Source organism: Pezoporus occidentalis, unplaced genomic scaffold (assembly GCF_034315485.1).
Source record: "Pezoporus occidentalis ecotype Australia unplaced genomic scaffold, CSIRO_AGI_Poc_V1 ctg27, whole genome shotgun sequence".
Lineage (NCBI taxonomy): Eukaryota > Metazoa > Chordata > Aves > Psittaciformes > Psittacidae > Pezoporus > Pezoporus occidentalis.
Window position 1 is genome coordinate 6,578,518 of NW_026914611.1, and position 20,634 is coordinate 6,599,151.

At 38.9% G+C, this 20,634-nt stretch overlaps 1 protein-coding gene across 3 annotated transcripts in view; it reads left to right on the forward strand.

Moving 5' to 3' along the window:
• GPC6 (glypican 6) overlaps positions 1-20,634 on the forward strand; it is a 725,860-nt gene that overhangs the window by 659,431 nt on the left and 45,795 nt on the right. The window contains exons 6-8 of one of the 3 annotated variants that reach the window (XM_062624579.1): positions 5,100-5,243; positions 9,727-9,756; positions 10,649-11,071. In XM_062624579.1, the coding sequence (XP_062480563.1) occupies positions 5,100-5,243; positions 9,727-9,756; positions 10,649-10,708 (234 nt within the window). In that variant the 3' untranslated portion in view covers positions 10,709-11,071. Of the gene's footprint in view, positions 1-5,099; positions 5,244-9,726; positions 9,757-10,648; positions 11,072-20,634 lie in introns of those variants that run through there. The other 2 variants (XM_062624577.1, XM_062624578.1) reach the window with 2 other exon arrangements.

Genomic DNA, 20,634 nt, shown 5'->3' on the forward strand with positions numbered 1-20,634 from the left:
CTTGATGTAGTACTGAAGGTTTTGTCCAATATCTTTTTCCTATAAACCTGCACCTCGTATTCAGCACTATTTTTCTGAGAAATAGTCTTCATGGTTACAGTTATACTAATAAATAAAAGGGAGACAAAGACCAGTGCCTGATCTTGAGGCCAAAGTATCACAGCCTGATTCATTTCTGTACTGCTAAGAGCTACCTACTCTGGAGCTGTTTCATTCTGCCAAGAGCAAGTTGGAGCAGTCCAAGAAAAAGCCAGTAAGTTAACAATTAATCAGTGTGGATATTTGGGGCTTATTGCTTGGGTTCATACCTTGTTTTTCATTTCCTTAGAAGACACAAACCCTCTGTCTTCGAGTCTTGATGGGTGCACATCAATATCAAGACAGAATTATAGAGGTGCCACAGGTACTTATTCTATCTTTGTACTTCCAATCAAGGACATACAGACTTAGCCACATCCTAGCACCTGTCACTGCCTAAAATGGAGCGTCTCTGTTCCTGGGCCATTAATTTCTCTTGATTGTATGCTGATTGTGGTTGATTCTTTTAACACAGTTCACATCAACCAGGTACTAATATTATGTTAAGATCCTCAAATTCATCCTAAAGCTGGAATTTTTCTGTGTTTTCGTGGTGTTTCTCTACAGCCTCTATTCAGGACTGTATGTCTAGGAAGTCTGGCCCACAAATCACCAGGCTTCATAGGCTCCTCAACCATGTGTGGCTGCCATGTCCCTGAAAGACAGCCGCATGAGGTCCTTATTTTGCCTTGGGGAAAGTCCCATTCCTGACAGCTGCAGTATCTGGAGATGCTTTTCAAAAAGGAGCAGTGGTTTAGAAATTCAGACTTCAAGTCCTTTCTGCTAGAGAAATATATGTGCTCTGAATCAGACCTGAGTTTCCCTTCTCCAAATAAAGGTAAGAACTGAAGATCATCAAAAACAGTTTCCATAGCTTCATCATCTAACACTGGCAGCTATTCTGACAGATCATCATCTGCAAAACAAACCACAGAATTCAAAAACAGTCAACGTGGGCTCTTCTGAGATGCCTCCCAAGACACTTGTAGACTTTTCAATCTGGGTCTGCCAAACCTTCAGTGGTTTTCCCTGAATGTTGCTTCTAGTAGAAGTCAGGTTGCAATAGATTTACCTCTTGATTTCTCCTGATGTCTTGAGACATTTATCTTCATTATTGAAATCTCTTTGTTATTTGCCAGTGACACTTCTTTGGTATTTGAACGTTATAGCGCCAAACTCAGTGCTCAGCAACAAGTTTAATTATCTCTCAGGTAAAAGTTTTGCATTCTGCGTATTGTTTCTCATGGCTCAGTTCATATGCAAGACTTAGTCATAGCATACACTTACCTTATTCTTATTCTCCCTGGGGCATTTCAAGGAGTCACATTTAGAGAGTCATAACATATAAATTGCTCATTTCAATCTTGGCCACAACAAACATGTTTTGGGGACCTTTAAAATATTCCCATAAGGCTGTCAGTACCATTACCTTTGATTTCTGCTTCAAGTCAAAGAGTAAGCCCTACATCTGTTCCATTTTGACAGTATGAATGTTTACTAGTTGACATCTGCAGAGATTGCTTGCTACAGGTGGAGAAAAACTCAAAAAACAGCAGAAAAGAAGTTATTAATTTTTCTTCAAAATGGAGAAAATTCCTAATCTGGTTGCATCAGCATAATTATGCCTCAAAATGCAACTCAAAACATAACAACTAGCCTATCTCCTGCGTTTTAAACAATCTGGTTCTGTACAGCTATGTTTGGCTGCTGTGTCATTTGGCTGACATGCCAAGATTTTTCCACTTTCATAAAGGCCATCACATAACTGAGCCTTCTCTTAGTAAGTCTTAAATCTACTTTTATCTGAGCTGATGGATGTGCCTTTTTAACCTATAGATATATGTTCCTTTTCAGCAATTAACTTCAGCTAAAAGGATGAATGAGCTCCATGACATAGCAGACCACCTGTGCATTATTTATAAGGAGGAAATCTTCATAAAAACTACATCCAAGGTTCTTCTTAAAATGGCCCTGAGTCTAATATTAGCATAACCTCTTCATTTATCTGTGTTCTTTCGAGAGCTCTGTGCAGAAAAAATATAATGGCATTTCAGGAAAAAAATCTATTCTATTCTATGTGAAGATGAAAGAGCCAACGGAGCAGAATCAAACAGAGAAACTCCATAGGAAATACTGAACACTAGCACATGGCTAAATAACAGTATAGCTCAAGACTTCACAGAGAACAAACTATCTGCTAGGACTCAAAACTTCAAGTTCTCCTGGGAAAAGGACTTTTTTTTACAGTATCAATATCCTGATTTTGAAGTATATACCTCTGTTTAGTCAGCTCGCTAAGATATAATCCTTAACTGGATCTGTTAACTTGATCTCATAGCTCATTTCATATCTCTTCCCATAGAGGTCTTGTGACATCCTAGGGTAGCCCATCCCATTTGTTTTAGCTGCAGTTCAGTGCAGAATGGTCTTGTGTTAAGACAGTCTTAAAAAAAAGTCTCAGATATACCAGGACATCACAAACTATTGTAGATGCTGATGTGAGAGCAACTGAAGGGAGCTTTTGATCTCCACTGTCTAAAATGGAAGTTTTGATGTCTAGCTTAAATATAGGCACCCACATGTACACACCTAAATCAAGTTTCTTGATTTAAAATGGAATCCCTTCTCTAAATTCAGCTGAAATTGACTGCACCATTTACACATAAAATGCAGTTTTCTGAAGAGAGTGGATTAGTGCTGCCAATTCACAGCATGCGTATAGATACATCTGGATATTTTTTCAGAAATTGCTCAATATCTCTGAGTAGCATTGTGAAGAAAGTATTCCATGTCCTTCTTCTTAGGAAGCATTTGTTAATTTCAGGTATCAGCTTTACATTTTCTGTTCTGTCAGTTAATACCTGGACGCAAATTAGAAAATGTTTCTTTTGCACTCAAAATGTAGATACAAAATATTGTATCCTTACTGTATTTCTGCCAGGTCATTTTAAAAGTAACTTATTTTTTTCCTGTCATGTAAAAATTGTTATCTAGTTTCCATTTCTGTTATTGTCTGGCTGTAGGTAAATTTGTTCATATAAAATCAGTTGCTACAATGATTTGTAAGATGCTAAATGCTACAAAGTCTATGTTGCAGTTTATTCAATATGTCATAGGAAAGATGAAATATAAATGATGTAGACTCACATATGTCACAAAAGTAGCCCAGCAGTCACACACTGTGAAATTTAAGGAGAAGATTCAGCACTCTCACTTCTCTTCCGCCTGAGAATCAAGCAGAATGTTTTGGATAACTTGCCTTTGTAAGCAAATACCCAGTTGCTTATTTGACTAAATAGAATTTGTTAGATATCTAAATAAATGGTTGTTTTTTCTGCACATGATTTATGTTTTGCCAGAAGAAATATGAATACGCTTTTGTAAGTGTAACTGATGACCCCAGCATATCTATTTTACCCTTTAAAATGTACAGTAGCATACACAATCATGTAGAAATCCTGAACATTAATCTTAGTTGAATTTTCTTCAAAGAGGAAAAATAAGATTCTTTACTGCTGAAAAATGTAAAGCTTTACAAGCTAAAATCATCTTTCTAGATTGATTAAAGGAACTTGTTGTCTAATAGTCACCACGGCTAAAGAAGCTAGAAACTCCTAAAAAATTCTTACAGATATTGTCAAACCAGACCAAGCAGTATTCCACTCATAAATTAAAAATCCCAGTGGCTATATAACAGCTGACTTGCTGGACTTTGAGCCAAAAATAGATCTGATGATTAGACATAAATTTAGTATGAATCAATTTCTTTCAGCAAATTTTTAATCATTTGGGGCCTCTAAATTAACATCGTGAAACCTAAGAGCAGATTTTAATGTATCCTGAAACCAACAAAACTCACACCATCCATGGCTACATCAGGACAGAGCAGCTCAAGTCTCAAAATCTAAAGGTCTCAAAGTGAAATGTGATTCTTTCTGATCACTGCCTAACAACATAGGTCATGAGCTCATCATCTTATTTACTACACAAAAAAAGTAATCTGGTCCTACAAACAAAACACAGCACCTGTAAAAGAGTTTTCACCTCCACAAAGTTCATTCAGACAGATAGTTTTGTGACATTAGGGATTTGTAAATTGCATCTTACAAGAAATTCTGACATTTAATTTCTTTTTTTCTCTGAATGAAAGCAAAATCTTGAAACAGCCAAAATACAGTGGTCACAAAAAAGAACTGAAAGAGTTGGCATGAAGGCAAACATTAGGATCCTGCTTCATGAGAGCACTTGAAAAACTTAACTCTGAATATTTTAGCTCCTTTCAGTTGAGCAGCTTCTGGGAGAAACCCTCTGGGATATATACTTGACACCCACTAGTCAAAAGTGTTTTCTGTGTCCTTTAGTATCCACCAGTTATATGCTACTGAAACTTTTTCCAAGTGGAAATACATGAAAAATGTAATAACCCTGAATATTATTTTTTATACCTAGAAAACAAACACACTAGCTGAAAATAATCCTCACTATTGCTCACTCAATATGCCTCACCCCTCTTTTATGGAGGGATTGGTAGGGAATAAGAAAGTTATCTAGTTAATAAGACTATTCCATCATTGCCATTTTCTGAGACAACAAACAAAATTACAAGGTAGGAAGAGCTGTGGTTAGGGATTATGAAAGAGCTGTGTTTCTGGATAAATACCGCATTTTAGCAAAAGCTAAACCAATTTTCAATTAAGTCCTGCCACAAAGGACTTCTTTTGTTTATTTGTCTTCTTATAAAGACAGCAATTAAAATGCTTTCAGATGTTAATTTCTTACAATAATCACCTTCCTAAGTTAAGGGGGTCCCTATATGTTTTTGTACCTTAACCAAGTAATTAATAGTGCTTAATTGTTAACCTGAGCTTTAATGCAGGGCAAGTGCTCAATTCACTAGTATCAAAATGTCAGTCAAAGTTCATTTCAAATATATGAGAGAATAAAAAGTCTATGAAATACCAGCTCCCTTTTTTTTTTTTTTTTTTTTATGATTCTCATATAACCTGCAATGTCTTTTTCAGGTTTTCCAAGGATGTGGCCAGCCTAAACCAGCACCTGCCCTGCGATCTTCCCGTTCTGTCCCTGAAAACTTTAATGCGCGGTTTAGAACATATAACCCAGAGGAGCGACCTACAACTGCTGCTGGCACAAGTTTGGATAGGCTGGTAAGGCAAAAATATACTCAGTTTTCAAATTAGTAGAAATGGCTTGGTACTGTAGTGGAAGAGTGGTAACCTCCTGACAACTATTTTTGTAATCATTTCCTAATCACTCTGTAGAATTTCTATACCAGCTGTTCCAGCATTCAGTAATTTTTTTTTTTCTCCACTGAAATGGTAAAAAATTGCTTTCTAGGAGAACAATATGACTCAGTTTTTATGTATTAGAAATGTTAGAAGAGAATAAGCTCTTTCCTGAAGACCAAAAAAAGCAGATGAACCACAGCAGGTACTTTAATGAATAAATTCTCTTTGAAAAGTGATCTACAGCTATATTTTTTTTTATTAAAACTAATTTTACGTATTAAAGCAATTTTTAGCAGCTAGTTCTTAAACGTATGCATTTGCAAAGGCACATTGATTTGTTTCAGTTATTTACTTAGTTATAATGTTACCACTGCTCTTTTTCCATCCATTCCATCCAAAATTTGACATTTATTAGCTAAAACTTCAGTGACCATTAATCTTGCTTTATTTATTCTATCATTTTGAAAACAAGAGTTTAACATAACACTATTTGCTTTACTACCAGTCATTGAATTTACATTTCAGACTTCGATGTTCCTTCTATTTACATATCTATAGATTTATAATGTACTAATTATGATAGCTGTTAATACTGTCTCAGCAATCATCTAGAGGAAAAGCCAATGAGCAAAATTAAAGAGTTGTACAGCATCTGAATCAAAACAGACTGCATCACGCACCCTCCGCTTGCCGAGCTTATTGCTGAACACTTGCACAGCACTGGTGTGTCTGGCCAAAGAGAGTTGTGCTCAGGACTGTAGCAAGAATGAGTAGAGACCCTAGCTGGAAACAGCCGCTATTATCTGGGGTATGAGGTTTTGTGAGCTGCACTCCCGCTGAGTGTCAGGCAGGTGCTGGCTGCACTAGGGCACCGAAATGTTTTTGCTATGGTTCTTACGAGCCTTAAATTGTCTAGAGGTTTCTCTGACATGCAGCTTAAATCACTGGGCAGGAACCCAAATATACTAATTCAGATAAGGACCTCAGTATCTTCTCAACACCATCATTCAGCAAATCCCTTTGACAATCACAGTAGTTTTCCACAGTGCAAAATCACCTCTATCTATGCTGTATTCTATTTACTGTATTCTGTCAGTCTTCATGCAATTCAAATGGAAAATGACATTGCATTTCTAGTCAAGACATGGGATTACCCTGCAGCAAAAAATCAGCATTTGTTAGTTCTCTGCTCTTCTGGAAACATGTACCCTGGTTATCGCAAACGGAGAAACAGAAAAAAAGGATGTTTACTTCCATGGTAGACTTAGGCCTTTCTACCACAGCAGTTTCATAACCCAGTGTAGGATCTCAGGCTAAAAAGGTGTATAGGAATATTAAATCCATATTTGGCAGGATCTTAATTTTACCCTTTCACTTTGGATTCAGAGAACCAGCCCTTGTGTATCACTCAGTGCAGAGGCCTGGATCTTAATCTAGAATTGGCTAAGGTGAAGTTAAAAGTCATCAAAGCCTGTAGGTTTCAATTATGCTCCATCAAAGCTAAAAGTTGCAAACAGAGAAGGTGGGAGGAAGAGCGTAAAAAGTATGGCTGCTAGCACAGCTGAACTTGCGTTAAACTTATGCTCTAAGAACAGAGAAGGTGTTTTTGCAATGAAAAAGACAGGTTTAAGAAACATTCCATACTGACATAAGGAGAATACTTCTAAACACATTAATACCCTCTTTAAACTAAAAGCTTTGAAAATACTGAGCAGCATCCTCAGTAAAGCAGAGATGTGTTACATGCTGCCAGCCTCTAAAGGCTGTAACTAATGAAAACTGCAAATGCAGAAAATCCTTTGTAACTCCTAATAACTTGTAGATTTTCAAAGGGGAACTTGTCTCCATATGATTTAACTAGGTTTGTTCATACATTATTTCAGAAAAAAACAAAGAGCTTAGCATTGCTGCTGTTACTTTAAAAAATGTTCAAGCCAAATACCTGTTTTTTTTCTTGCTAGTGATATTCAAAAGAATAACTACTTATGCTCTGTTTGTGATGAGTGTTGGTATCAAATCCATCTCCAAATGGCAGCGATGTGCATGTTATCTCCTTTTGGGCTGAGAACAGCAATCCCTTAAGTCAGAGGTGGCCACTGATCTCAGCTGAAATGAGGAAAGGCTATTTATGTGGATTTGAGCAGAAGGCCTTGTTTCAGAGTTGTAATCCCTTAGCAACACTTGGGAAAGGTCACTGCCTGCCTCGCACACCAACTTGGGTAATTTTATCCAGAAGGATATATATGCTGCACTCTTGCCTCACAGGAACACCATTCAACCTGCCTGCATTAAATCCTTGGTGTTTAATGTGCTGAATCATTCCCTGAATCAAGTATCTCTCTTCATTAACTATAGACAGAGCCTGGAGGACCAACTTCATTTAGGTCCTCCTAATCCTTGAGCTGTTAGCAGAATGTGAGAAGAATCCTGCTCACAGCAGTTTTCCAGTCTGCACAATGATCATTTCTTACTGAGTGCTTAATACAAATATACAGCAATATTAGTATTTTGATGATTCTGTCAAGCAATTAAAACCCCTTTTGATTATCATAGATATAAGAAGCAGTTCTTTCCTGAGTCAGGTGACTGTTCAGTGTTACATTACTGCTTTTAGAAGTCTATTCTGGAATTTGTATTCATAAAATACTGTCAGACCACTTAACTTTAAACTGTCATCACAAAGTCCAGACATGCAGGGATGTAAACCTCAAAAGAAGTGACAAACTATTCTGCTTTCATCTGTCTTTGACAGCATGTCCTCAGAAGACACCAACTTTAGAAAGTATTTCCTCTGCATCTCTATCTTATACAGACATGTAGCATATCTGAACCATTTATTTTTACTCCTACTCATGTCCCCATTTATAAGCTTAATTCAGCTGAACATAACTCATAAGAAGCCTACACTGAAATCACCAGGTACTGAACCCATCTGAGAAACTGCTCCTTTGTCCTTGTTTGAACTAGTGTGATTAATTCAGTTATTCCATTCCAAGAGGAGGATAAGCAGTTTCCTTATGTCATTGTCATAGCTGTAACAAGCAAAGCCTTATAAATAAGAAAGAGATCAAAATAAGTTGTGCAAAATGTGAAAAAAAATAAACATCCCCCAAAAGCAGTGGTATAACTGGTTTAAAATTATCATATATATTTAGGAAGATATGCATACCTTGAGAGAATTGTCTAAGCATGGATTTAAAGTACCATCTGGGACATTCCAGAGAGTCTGAAACATGGGACCAGCAGATATGGCGCAGGACTAGAAGAGACCAATACACTTATGGAGCAGCAGTGGGGAGCTGTGTAGAGTATGCTGCAGCATCTCAAGCAGCTCAAGATACCTGTGCTCAACCAATTCAATCACATATTCACAGCACAGGGCCTAAAAGTCAGGCTCTTTTTGAAGTGAATGGAGAGAGACACACATTTTTGGAGAGTGATTCACCCCATTTGTCACAAACACCTCTCATAGATTGGGAAATGAAGGGCTCAGCTGGAATTTCCACAGGCAGACATGCAACATTGAGACATCTAATTGAGCTCACAGATAGGACAGTAATTTGGGATGCTCATGCCCTCCTGACTGGCAGTTGAAGGCTGGGTAGAAGACCGTATAGGATTCCATCCTGTGCGGCATCCAAGTGGTAGAAGAGAACTGAGCCCCAGCTGTTCTCTGCAGGTCCCATTGGGTGGGACTCAGCTATGTAAACACAGTCATGTAAAGCTACTTGAGATGCCTATGGTCTGCAGGATGTCCAGATATGAAAGCAAAGTTACAGGAGACCTGTCTGGAAGTAAGATGGGATACCTCAGAGCTCCTAGATTCACTTACTATTTAGGTAACTGCATTCCACCCTATTTCTCTACTAACTGCAACAGAAGCAAAAACAAGGACTTTTCTGACTCAATATAGAGATCCATAGTGTAGATACCTGTAACCAGCTACCTAGATTTGAAGACTAGATGACCGTAGTTTTGACTGTTAACAGAAATAAAGGTCTTCATTCAGTTATTTAAACACAGGTTTAGGCAACTGAATAGGCATCCAACATTTCTAAAGCATGATTCATCACTTCCTAAAGTATAGTTTTAAACAGCTCAGAGAAATCATTCCATATACCTCCGCTACAAAGCGCCAAAAAGTGACAACCTTATTCTAGGCATCTAGCAATTACACCTGAATTTCAGTGAGATAAATACTGTCAGAAATTAAACAATTTTAACCACTGAGCTCTGTCGCTTCTGTAAAGCATGATCTAAAACTTCTCATTTAAAATCAACTGCTTATAAAGATTCGTTATCTTCTCTGTGGTTGCCTGTTTGGTATAACCTGTGGTTTATTTTGTTTTGTTTTGTTTTTTGTTTTTCTGTCCCCTGAATCTGTTTCCCTCTTGCTTCCCAGAGGACTATCTGGAGGACAATGCAACATGGTGTAAGCTTTGGTATTCTTATTCTTCACTTTCATTCCCATTTGTCTTTGTACAATGCTGGGCAAAACACTTCTTTAAGTTTCATTTTCACCATCTTTACTTTGTATGTGTCTTATAGGCTAAAATGCTAGCAGTTCTTTCTGTAATTTTGCATTCTGGCTGATTTAATTCTGCCCAGTGCCCAGAGCTGATGGTTCCTTCCAGTATTATTCTCCCACTTCAAGGATGATGCCTCACCCCCAGAAAGGAGGGTATGTGTTCCTTCAGGGAGCTAAAAGGTGGTGTAAGTGTCTCCATGGTCTCAGCCCCCACATATGCATGTTCAGCAATACAGACACCACTGTGGCATTCAGGTCTGAGTCCTGTGCCTTGAGATAGCAGTAGAGCAATGGAAACAAACTCCCAGGCTTTCCTGAGCTCTCTCCCTAGAATTGCCCCTATCTTGCTGTCTGATTTTGGGCAAACCACTAAGCTTCTCCATGGGAGCTTCATAAAGTGGATTCCCTTATCCTTTCCAGCTTTGTAAGTTTCTGCGAATGTTAGAGGTTCCCTGATTTCAGACAGAAGGGCTCCTCAGCAGGGTTCAGCACAGCCCAAGGGCAAGGCAGACACACAGCACCATGCAGATATGCATCATCTAACTTGTGAAGTACCTCAAAGGACTTAGCTTGGACTATTATAACCTGCTTCTTAGCAGGACTAATTAGTCTACAGAGAGCCCCATGCTGATAAAAACATGCTACCTCCTGCTTTTGAGCTGCCCCAAGTACCTCTGTATCCACCACATCACCATACAGCACAGTGCTGTCTTAATTCATCTGGCATTTCTCCCGAGAATATCCTGCAGCCTGACCTGGCTGGACGTGTATAAAATGATTCCACATTTTCTTTCAGGAGGACATGGAAGCCTTCTTGATTATCCGCTATGGAGCCGATGCACTATTAACCATATAATACATAATGCATATGCACACTATAGAGATAGGCAAATGAGAAATTGGCTGTGGCATTTTGCAAGTGATTTACATTCAAGTACAGTATAGAGGCTGCATAGATAAGTGGATGGGCATGCATCCAGTATCAAAAAGAAAACCTTTCACACTCTTTACCCTGGGGAGAGGACTATATACTTTGTAGGAAAATGTTCTTTTATCTTCCCTCCTATTTTCCTTAAAATAAAGTAAATAAAGTCTTAATTTCTATGAGCAAAAGACCCTGAAATATTTCTTTAGGAATAAAGTGGGATGTATTTTAAGTGTCCATTCAGTCATATTTTTAACTATTTTTTATTCCATTGTGTAATGATTTTTGTTACAATAAGAACCTAATAAATCTGTTGTGAACAATTCCTTACCAGTGCTCCAAAGACTATATAGAAACCATGATTTAAAAAAAAAAAACAAATCTGCTTTGCATTTTAGCTATAAAAAGACTAAAATTAACAGGTTGGTATATACTGTGAAGACATTGATCTGAATTGCCCAGGAAATTCTCTGGGACGTTCATGAAAGTGGAGCTTATGTTTCAGGTTTTTTAGAATCCCTTTTGTCTAGACTCTAGAAATGGTAAATATATGCAGTGATAGGACAATTTCCTGATATAGGATGTTTATTCTCATCATTTTATTTCCCTAGAGGCCTTAGAATAAAACCCAGTAGGTATAAATCTTAGATGGTTTAAAATACTGAGATTAATTTTTCAAATACCTGCACAGAGAGGCCATTGGGAAAATACAAACAATGAGCCTGTAAAAGACTTCATAGCTCAGGAGGTTTTGGTCACACTCTTAAGAGTGAAAATGACAGTTTCATGCAGGTGTTTTAGAAGCACGCCGACTTCCCCCAGGTTACTTCCCCCTGCAGCCCTTAGATGCTGTGCTGTTGGACACACCACTTCACCCTGTCTGATGTTAATCAACAGATAACTCCTTTAAAACACAAGGTGTACAGCTCCTCCAATGTCAGGTTTTGTGTGTTTAAACAGTTCTGTTTCCTATTAGCTGTCTGCATGCATTGCGCACAATGAATAAATGTGTTTTACAATGTTTGTTTTGGTCATTTGGTGTCAGATTCAGGATCTGCTTGAATCTCCAAAATAGGTGTTTGCTTAGTGTCAAGTTTTGTTTATTCTCAGTTTCCGTGCCAAAGCAATATCTAAGTTCAAGTCTGTGAAATCACTCCTTCCCTCATGGTTAATACCAGTTTCAGGTGGCAAAGGTGGATGAATGATGGTGGCTGTCAGAACCCTCCTGGGAGACCTGCCAAAGTCCCGTTTTTAAAAATGGTGATACTATTTCATCCCCCAGCTGAATGGTTCTGCACGCTGTTGTATCTCTCTGATGCATTGCACTCCTAATGCATGTGAGGCAGTTACTAAGAGCATTATTACAGTGGTCACTTCTGTCTTCGGGTGGAATAGGTCTGCGTGCTACTCAGACCCTACTTAGTATTAACAAGGAAAGACTATTCCAACAGTAACAGGAAAGACAGATTTCTACCTTAATAAGTTGTCAAATAAAATGCGCGATCTTGACTGCCATGCAGTGTCTGCCTTGCCTGAAGTGATGTGTTGTCTGTCTTATTGAACACAGTGCCTGCTGGAACATCTTCTGAAAATGTACTTGTTAGTATTAGTTGAACTTCTTTAGCCGATGGGTGGTGAAGACCCACTGAGAGTCATCATCTCATTCCCAGGAAAGTTTTAGGGGTATGAATAGTTTTTGCAATATACAGAAAGTTTGTATTATCAGCCCCTGGAAGATGAATCTAAGCAGGAAATACATCAACACTGCTCTTTTAGCTGAAAGATAGATCATGTTTCATTTCATGTGTCTGTGCATGAATCTGTGCAGAAGGAAAAGTGAATTCTTAATGTTCTTGTTAATGCTAAAGAAATGTAGTGACTATGTAAACATCTTCTGCACTTTAGCATTTTGACAGGATAGTAAAAGAAAAAATATGGTTTAAAAATTGGTAGCAAAGCTTGTGTCCCCACTTGCTGTGCATAAACTGTGTTCATTTAGATGCTTACAAGTAGAATGATTGTAACAACAGTAACTGACTACCTGCCTGGAAGGTGATGAATTCTTGAACTGTTAATATGGGTACAACCAACAAGTTCTCAGATTCCATAAAATAATGGATTTATAATACATCACTAGATCATTTACCAGTAGAGAATTAGAGGGTCCTTCTGTGCAAGTGACTCCAGACCATAAAATGCCTTTTCAGCAAAAAGTCAGTTGTGCACAAGTGTGGATACCAGCAGAGAAATTAAAGTTTTGCTAATTCCTCAATTAATTTCAAATAATGATTCTCACTCTCAAAATAAAAACATATGTTATACTTTACTGGCAATTAGTTTTCTCCAGCCTTTTGCAGCTATTTTTATTTTGCTGGACTGCAGCACACAGATATATTGTGAACTCATAGCAGAAGTGCACAATGCCAGACTCCACTTATAACAAATTGTAGGTTACAGTGGACTGAAAACTGATTTCCCAAGCCAAGCATCTCATACATTTTTCTTTGGTTGTAATAGACAGAAATTGACACTTTATGGACTTTTATGTGTATTACTAGTGGTTAGAAGTCAGGTAAAATACAAGGACTAGAAAGGTTTACCTTCACACAAATAGTGACCCTTTCATGAACTTTCTTTAGTCAAAACCAAATATTTCATATTAGGAAAGATTTCCTATATTTTCCTCCAGCTTTTATCCCCCACCCCCCAGTTGTATCAATGTATCAGTCTAGGTTGCTGGAGTAGCAATACAATGCTTCTAGAATGCAGCTGTCCATAAACAGCAAAGCTTTAGCGGCTAGTTACAGATATCACTGATGGGGAGAGGTAAGACATTTAATAGTACTGGGGAAAGGGGAAGGAAAAGAGCCATCATATCTGATTTTATCCGTCATCCACTAAGGGCAAGTCTAAGGTTGTGCATCTGTTGGCAGATCCAGCAGCACTTCTTGGATCCCACAGGTCTTGGTGTAGGCCCTAGCAGCACCATGGCTCCACGTTAGGGCAAAATGCACAGCTCCCATGTTGCCACTCCATATTCTTAGACACCATGAGAAAAAGAAGAGTACCCACAAGATGCTTCAGCAGATCCCACTCTGGACACTGGCATGTACTAAGGCACTGCATAATAGAGAACCCCAGCTGCAGGTTTTGGGACTTAGTAATATGGAGTCCCTTCACAGCAGGATAAGAAAGCAGGCATTTTCAGAGCATTCCCAGTCTAATGTAGACATCTGCCTGAGATTGCATGAATAGTTCCCTGGAAGTGCCACTGCTTCTCTTTCAACTGTGAACAACTTTAGGCTTGACAAGATACTTAGCTTACAGAGGGCTAGAGCTGAGTTAGATTAACCCCTGCTGAGCAGTCAATACCTGACTTCTCCACAAATAGCCCTAGCGAAGTGAATGTGACTGAGGCTGTAAAATTCAGAACTTAGGTTTGCTCACTGGGGACTGAGTAGATGCTCACAAGTTTACCATGTTCGGTGGCTTTGCACTCTGGTGGCAGCAATCATAGATGACTCTTGTGTACATGTCTTTGTTGGTTTTCTTGGGTTTTGGTGCTTCTCCACTGAGTATATGTCATGTACATGTCATTTTTGGTACATAAGAAATGGAGGTTTGCTGTCTTTTATTCAATGTCTATAATATACGTGCTCTGTGGAGCTGGGTTTGTTGATCTCCCATGGTAGCAAGTTAGTCAAGGTGGTCAATAGCAGGCAGAATTCACATGCTTAAACACAAGTACCTCATGCTGAGTGAGATGCCCTGAGCTATCTAGGTACCTGCAAGGAGCTAACAACATGATGAGGGCCTTACAGAAGTTCTTCAGCCTTTTGAATGCTCCAGAGGACTCCAAAATGGCATTAGGTTCATTTATGTCTGTATTGAATGAGGGATCTAGGAGCTACTAGTAAGGTCCTAAATAAGACAGAAATGAGGCAGCTGTCTACCTGAATAACTCCCTACATTCCAGTGACTGAAAGATCTTAGGCTGTCCAGAGACAGGCATCTAGGTCCTTCACACGAGGGTCTCATGTATGGTGCAGGACATACTGGAGACCTGTAGTGGCATTTGGAAGAGAGGGAACATCTCCAAAGGCAGTAGATACTTGTGTGCAGGCAACTGAATTCCGCTCCAGGTCTTCACTGTTTGTGGTGGGGCTCTTGGACACCCATCTCACATGGCAACACAGAGAGCTTTTAAATTCAAGAAAGACTACACACTACCAGAGCTTGATGGACAACTGACTTTGCTATTCATTTGTGTCAGAGCTAACCACATTGCTGGTATGCACCCAGCTCTTAGCAGTCCCTAGGTTAATTGTCTTTATTTTAAAGTGCTGGGAATTTTGCTTTCCTATTATATTTGGACAGAATAAATACTATATAGTAGCCCAACCAGACTGAAATGAAAGTTGTTTTTCTCTTTAAACATTCAAGCCCATAAAAATTTGCAGTGCATCATAACTGTTACCTAAGTAACTGCCACAGTGACTAGAGTGAAAAGCTAATTGCTTAAAGTGCAATGCCTTTTTTGATATAACATACTTACAATGCTCATATATTAAAGTGTGATAGATATGCAGAAATAACAAGAATTTGAGAAACATATTTCTCCTGCTGAAAAAAAGCAGCACTTACAAGGGAAAAAAAAAAAAATCACTGCATAATAAATGAGCCTGTAAGAAACCTCCTTTTCCATGATCTCATAGTGAATGTCAATGAGGTTAACAATCAGAGAACATTTATAATCTTAGAAATAATCAACTGTTATTCATTCATTCTTTCAGATAAAGTCCAGTTGACAAAAAGGAGGTATTTAGCCCTAGAGCTACGCAAATAATGTATCCTTTACTGTCAGTTGAGAGATATAGGCATTTTCAGGGTACAGCTGTTCTGAGCTACTTTAAAAGTCTCTGTTGGATTAAGATACACTTGCACCCTTCAGTTCCTGTTTCTCGCCATTGACTGCAGAAGAGTTTGTAGCTTGGACATAGACACTGACATCCTGTGAGATAAACTTCATTCTCAGACTCTGTTTTATGGAGCTCATGGTCTACAAACCTGTATAGACTGTGAAATTACTATCATACACCTTGATGGTATTTCTACTTCATTTGTTTTGGCAATGAGGGGTCACCCTGTGCAGGGCATTGAGCATGTATTAAAAATATGTTCTTGTCTTGAACACTTTAATGAGATCTTTCAGGCATCTTTATCTTCTGAAATAGAAGGTGCTGGGTTCCTAGTCATTGCTCATTGTCTCTGTATAATTTTCTAACCATTCATTTGCACTATTGGAATAAAGTGATCCAGAAGAATTAATCAGCTGTTTCTGTAAAGCATGATCTTCATAATATCCAAGTTTACAAGAGAGAGGAGAAAGCTGACATAGTCTTCCCCTTGCCACTTGTGCCTGAGCAATTCAGTTCAGATTATACCTCTAAGTGCAGAGTAGTAGAGAAGCAATGCTGTCCAGGGCACAGGGCTCCTGGAGACTGTGAATACCCTACTCTTTGTGAGCAACAGAACACTTTCACAGGTAGTGATGGGACTGTAAAACCATGGCTGTTTTTACCTGCAACCCATCTCTCCCAGTATAATGTCCACATTGCCGGGAAAGAGCTCCTGTCACAATCCCACCAAGTTCCATACTCCCAGGCCAGCTAGAGTACATCCAGGTAAAGACCTTTACTGTTAGATGGAAAATAGTGAACTCAGCTCCTCTCTGCCCACAGAGAGAAGCACAGCTTCATCACACTTTTCATCAAGTCACCCCTTGCTTGATAAAAATCAGCATGGCAAAACTGAGTCGCCTAAAAATCTCTTTTACCGTGAAGTCAGCTGGATGTAGAGACACAGGAGATGGATTGATTGAATTAAAATGCTGCCCGTGAAATGTGCAGTAGCTCACTAAGGAATGTGACCAGCTGCAAAATTACTTGGTAATGTCCTGGGATAAAACCCCTGAAATTCTCAAGCTAGTTGTGGAAGCACTTGTCAAAAAAATCCCATTTCCCACAGGTTGCAATGCTTATTTATTTCTGTGCTAAAATGTGAAATAACATGGCTAGCAAACACTCTTTCGGAAATCTAGAAAATAGTTAATGATACATAGGGACATATTCTTCAATGTCATTTCTTCCTTAATGTCACCCCATGGCAAAGACACCATAATCACTTCAAGGCCATTCATCCCTGTGCTAAAACACTCTCTTGTCTCTCTCAGACATTTGCTTTATCAGAAAGAAAACAGAGATTACAATGGCATCGTTGTAAGAAAGATGTGACCAAGATATTTTAGTGTCCTGTAATGACCCTAGGATATAACTCTGCCTTCCCGGACCAGATGACCAGGGCTGTCCTCTCACTTCAGGATATGAGCCATACCCTGCTGGTACTCAATAGATGCTAGGGACATGAGCAAATTGCTGAACTTTACACCTTGACAGGTGCCCACACACACTCTGGAAGCTTTCCAGAAGATTCAAGTGAACTTACCAGGCTTTCAGGAAGGGCTCAGATGTTCCATGTTGACCACATACCCACATATTTTTTCCCCACTTGAAGCAGTAGAGTGTCCGATGCTTAGAAAAATCCAGATTTGCTTTGCACTTGTTCGGGTAGCCATGCCCTAAACCAGCCAGGAATGTTTTGTCATGTTTTACAATTAATAGTGACAAATTGCAGGATTAAGAACACTAAGGTTCTCTTTGGGATTTATTTCACTTTTGAATGCAATGTTACGTGGTTTTCATACCTTACTCTGCTAGTTGTTGGCTTGCTGAAGTGTCTTATAAAACAGAAAGCAGTACTTACATTATAATCCCAGCTAATTACAAACTCTAATTACAAACTTCCAGCAAGGAGTCCAAGGCTCAGCCCTCATTTGCACAATTCACCATTTAGTTTTAATGGATTAAATTGCATAGTCAGGGGAAATGTGGACTGATTAAGAACATACCTGTGAATGCTTCATTCTTGCTGCACTGGTGGAAGTTGCCATAGTAACTTATCAGGATAAGTTAATCAAGCTTTACCTGTTATCAGAAACCAGACAGAGCAAAGAATCCCAACTATGACTCTTTAGGCAGCTGTTAGAAGTCAGATTGAAGTTCAACTAGAGGTAAATAGGGAAAGGGTCTGTCAGGCAGAAATCATAGGCATAATATGTTGATATAAAGGAATTGCAGAGGCAAATGTAGAGATGAGGCAGAGTGTTTTAAAATTTTATTGCTGACACTTGAATGGTTTTCTGGTTTAGAAAGTATGTTTATTTAAATAAGATTCTAATATTCCATATGGTTAGCTCTATTCTTTATGTGACTACCGTATTTGCTTCGTCAAAGCAATTTTTCTTTTCTACTCAGTTTTATAGGGGTTAGCCCAGCATAGGAAATAATTCAAATTATCCTAATTCTTTTTCATATGCCATCATTTATATCTTCAGGGAACTAAACTCACTTTATTTTACAGTACATGTCTATGATTGAGTGGCAATTTGTGAAAGGGAAAGGCAGTGATTTTCATGGGCTAGTATGGGGATCCATGCTAGACTAGCAAAAAACTCATTACATGGAGTATGACAGACACCAAGAAAGTGATGCAGAGAAAGGTGCTGGATTTTCCACCAAGGGTGCCCTGGATAACAATAAGGAGAGGCCTGAACAGGCTACCCCGTGTTGTGAATATGCAGACAGGAAGATTTCAGGGTGGCCAGGAATTTCAGTTCTGGGAATCAGCTGTATGCTTACATGCAGATTCAGGGAACATCAAAGCTCTTGAGGCCTTTGTGTGGGAACACAAGGTGTGTCCTTGTCTCTTTCTATCTCCAGCAGCCAGAGTGCAAGCAGTTAAGTCTTTACTTTTTCCTGTATGTACAGGCTTTAATTTACCTGTAGGCTTTGGGTGTGAAAAGTCATGAAGATATAACCAGCACAAGAAGGTTCCTAATGCCCTGTGCCTACTGGCCTACATGATAAGGGACAGCAGCACAGTAATCCAGCCTGGTAAATATAATCTGCCACTTTGAGTGCAAAGCATGCCATGCAAGCTGCCCTCGTGGGAGTAAGCTGCTACTCCGCACTATGAATTCAGGGGAGGAAGCCTTGGGTAGCCCACTTATGAATATAAAAGGAAAGTCAAGAGTGCTTTTCACCAGCACAATCACCAGCTTTAAGCCTTTGGGGTGCATCATACAAGACAGCTTGAGCTAACTTTGCTCTTCATTAGAAGAGGTACTAATCCTGAAAGGATCCAGGAGCATGAAGTTAATTTGAATTTCAACAAGCTCATCGGAAAGCCCAAGGTTAGCTTGGCTTGAGAAGGTACTAAGCATCCATCTAGTTTCCATGAAGAGCACTCATCTGCACATTTTTGTTTTGATATTTTGCCAGGTTTTCCTAAGTAGGAAAATAAAATGAGATAAAATTGCTAAAAACACCTTGAAAAGAAGTTTAAACATCTGAGAGATTTGGCTTGCATAATACATTTCTTAAAGGGCTGAAAGCCATCTGTGGGATAATGTGAGGCAAGTTATATCATCTGAAAATAGTTGAACCCAAGAAGCATATGCACATAAAAGGATGATGGGTAAGCCCATTCAGATCAAATAAAAAGTGACTCTACATTTTTTCCCACGCCTGATTGAGTTTAAACATTTTGTGTTTAAATTAGTGGGACTATTTTCTTATTTACTTTTATGGTTATAATCCTTTTTAGGATTCCCAACAAAATGCAGGATCGATTAATCTAAGAATTGCACAAACATTTAGCTCTTGAACCAAGAACTTGAGTCAGAAATTAATTCAGATCCTGACCACTCCAGCCCTTGGCCATCAAACCATATTTCCTTTGGAAAGCAGGCAGGAGATATGAGTAAGGCAGATAATTCTTGTATGTTTCTTCTTTATCCTGGTCAGGACTAGAAACAGAGATTGGCAAATAAATGAAGTACAATAAGCTTCTGACCCTGTCTGCTGCCTCAGGTTGAAGCTGAACTGTAGCCGCATTTTGCAGATTTTGAAGGTTCAGAAAAATTAAGTGCTCCAGTTTTAGGGTGGTTCTGAATTGTATTCTGAAGTGCAGCTTCAGCATACAATTGCAGCATAGCTGGGTATCTCCTTGCTTTCCTTGCTTGATGCATAACACTGCAGAAGCTGGAATGCATCTGTAGATTGCAAAGTCCAGGCAAGACTAGTGGGCTGCCACTTAGAAATAAACCTGCAGAAGGATTGCTCTGAGAGCAGCCTGCTGATTGTTGTGATGCTTTGCACTTTTCCAGTTCTGTTTCTTTGGTTTGAATAGCAGCTTTCAGCTTGACTGCTTGCATGATTGTAAGCCAAATCTTAAAGAAGTTTTGACCACAATGGTAAAGTTCTCCTGGATTTTTATGAAGTAGCATGCAATCTTTTTTTCTTTTTGTAACACTTTTTACGCAGCTTTGCCTTCCTCTTGAGCCCACAAGTGGAGTACTAACACTTTGCTTTTTCTGTCACCGGCTGTAGTTATCCATACAGCAGCTGAGTTAGTTACAAATTCAGCTTTGTGAGCAGTTGTACTGTAGAATAATGTTACACAAGCAAAGCATCTATAAGAAACAAAACTTGTTTAGATGGAAGTGCCTTTGATCAGCAAATGCGGCAAGGGCATGGGGAAAATAAATAGGCTTATCTTAAAATAGGACACAGTTTAAAGCAAAGTCATTCCCAGTGTGAAAACATTCTCTTTGCACAGCTGAAACATAAATGATGTAGGATCAATGTTAGATGTCGGCTAGGCTATCCTAAAAAAGAGCCTGTAGAAACCGTGCTAACTGATCACCGCCAGTGAGTTTACTTGCCGTATGCCTCAAG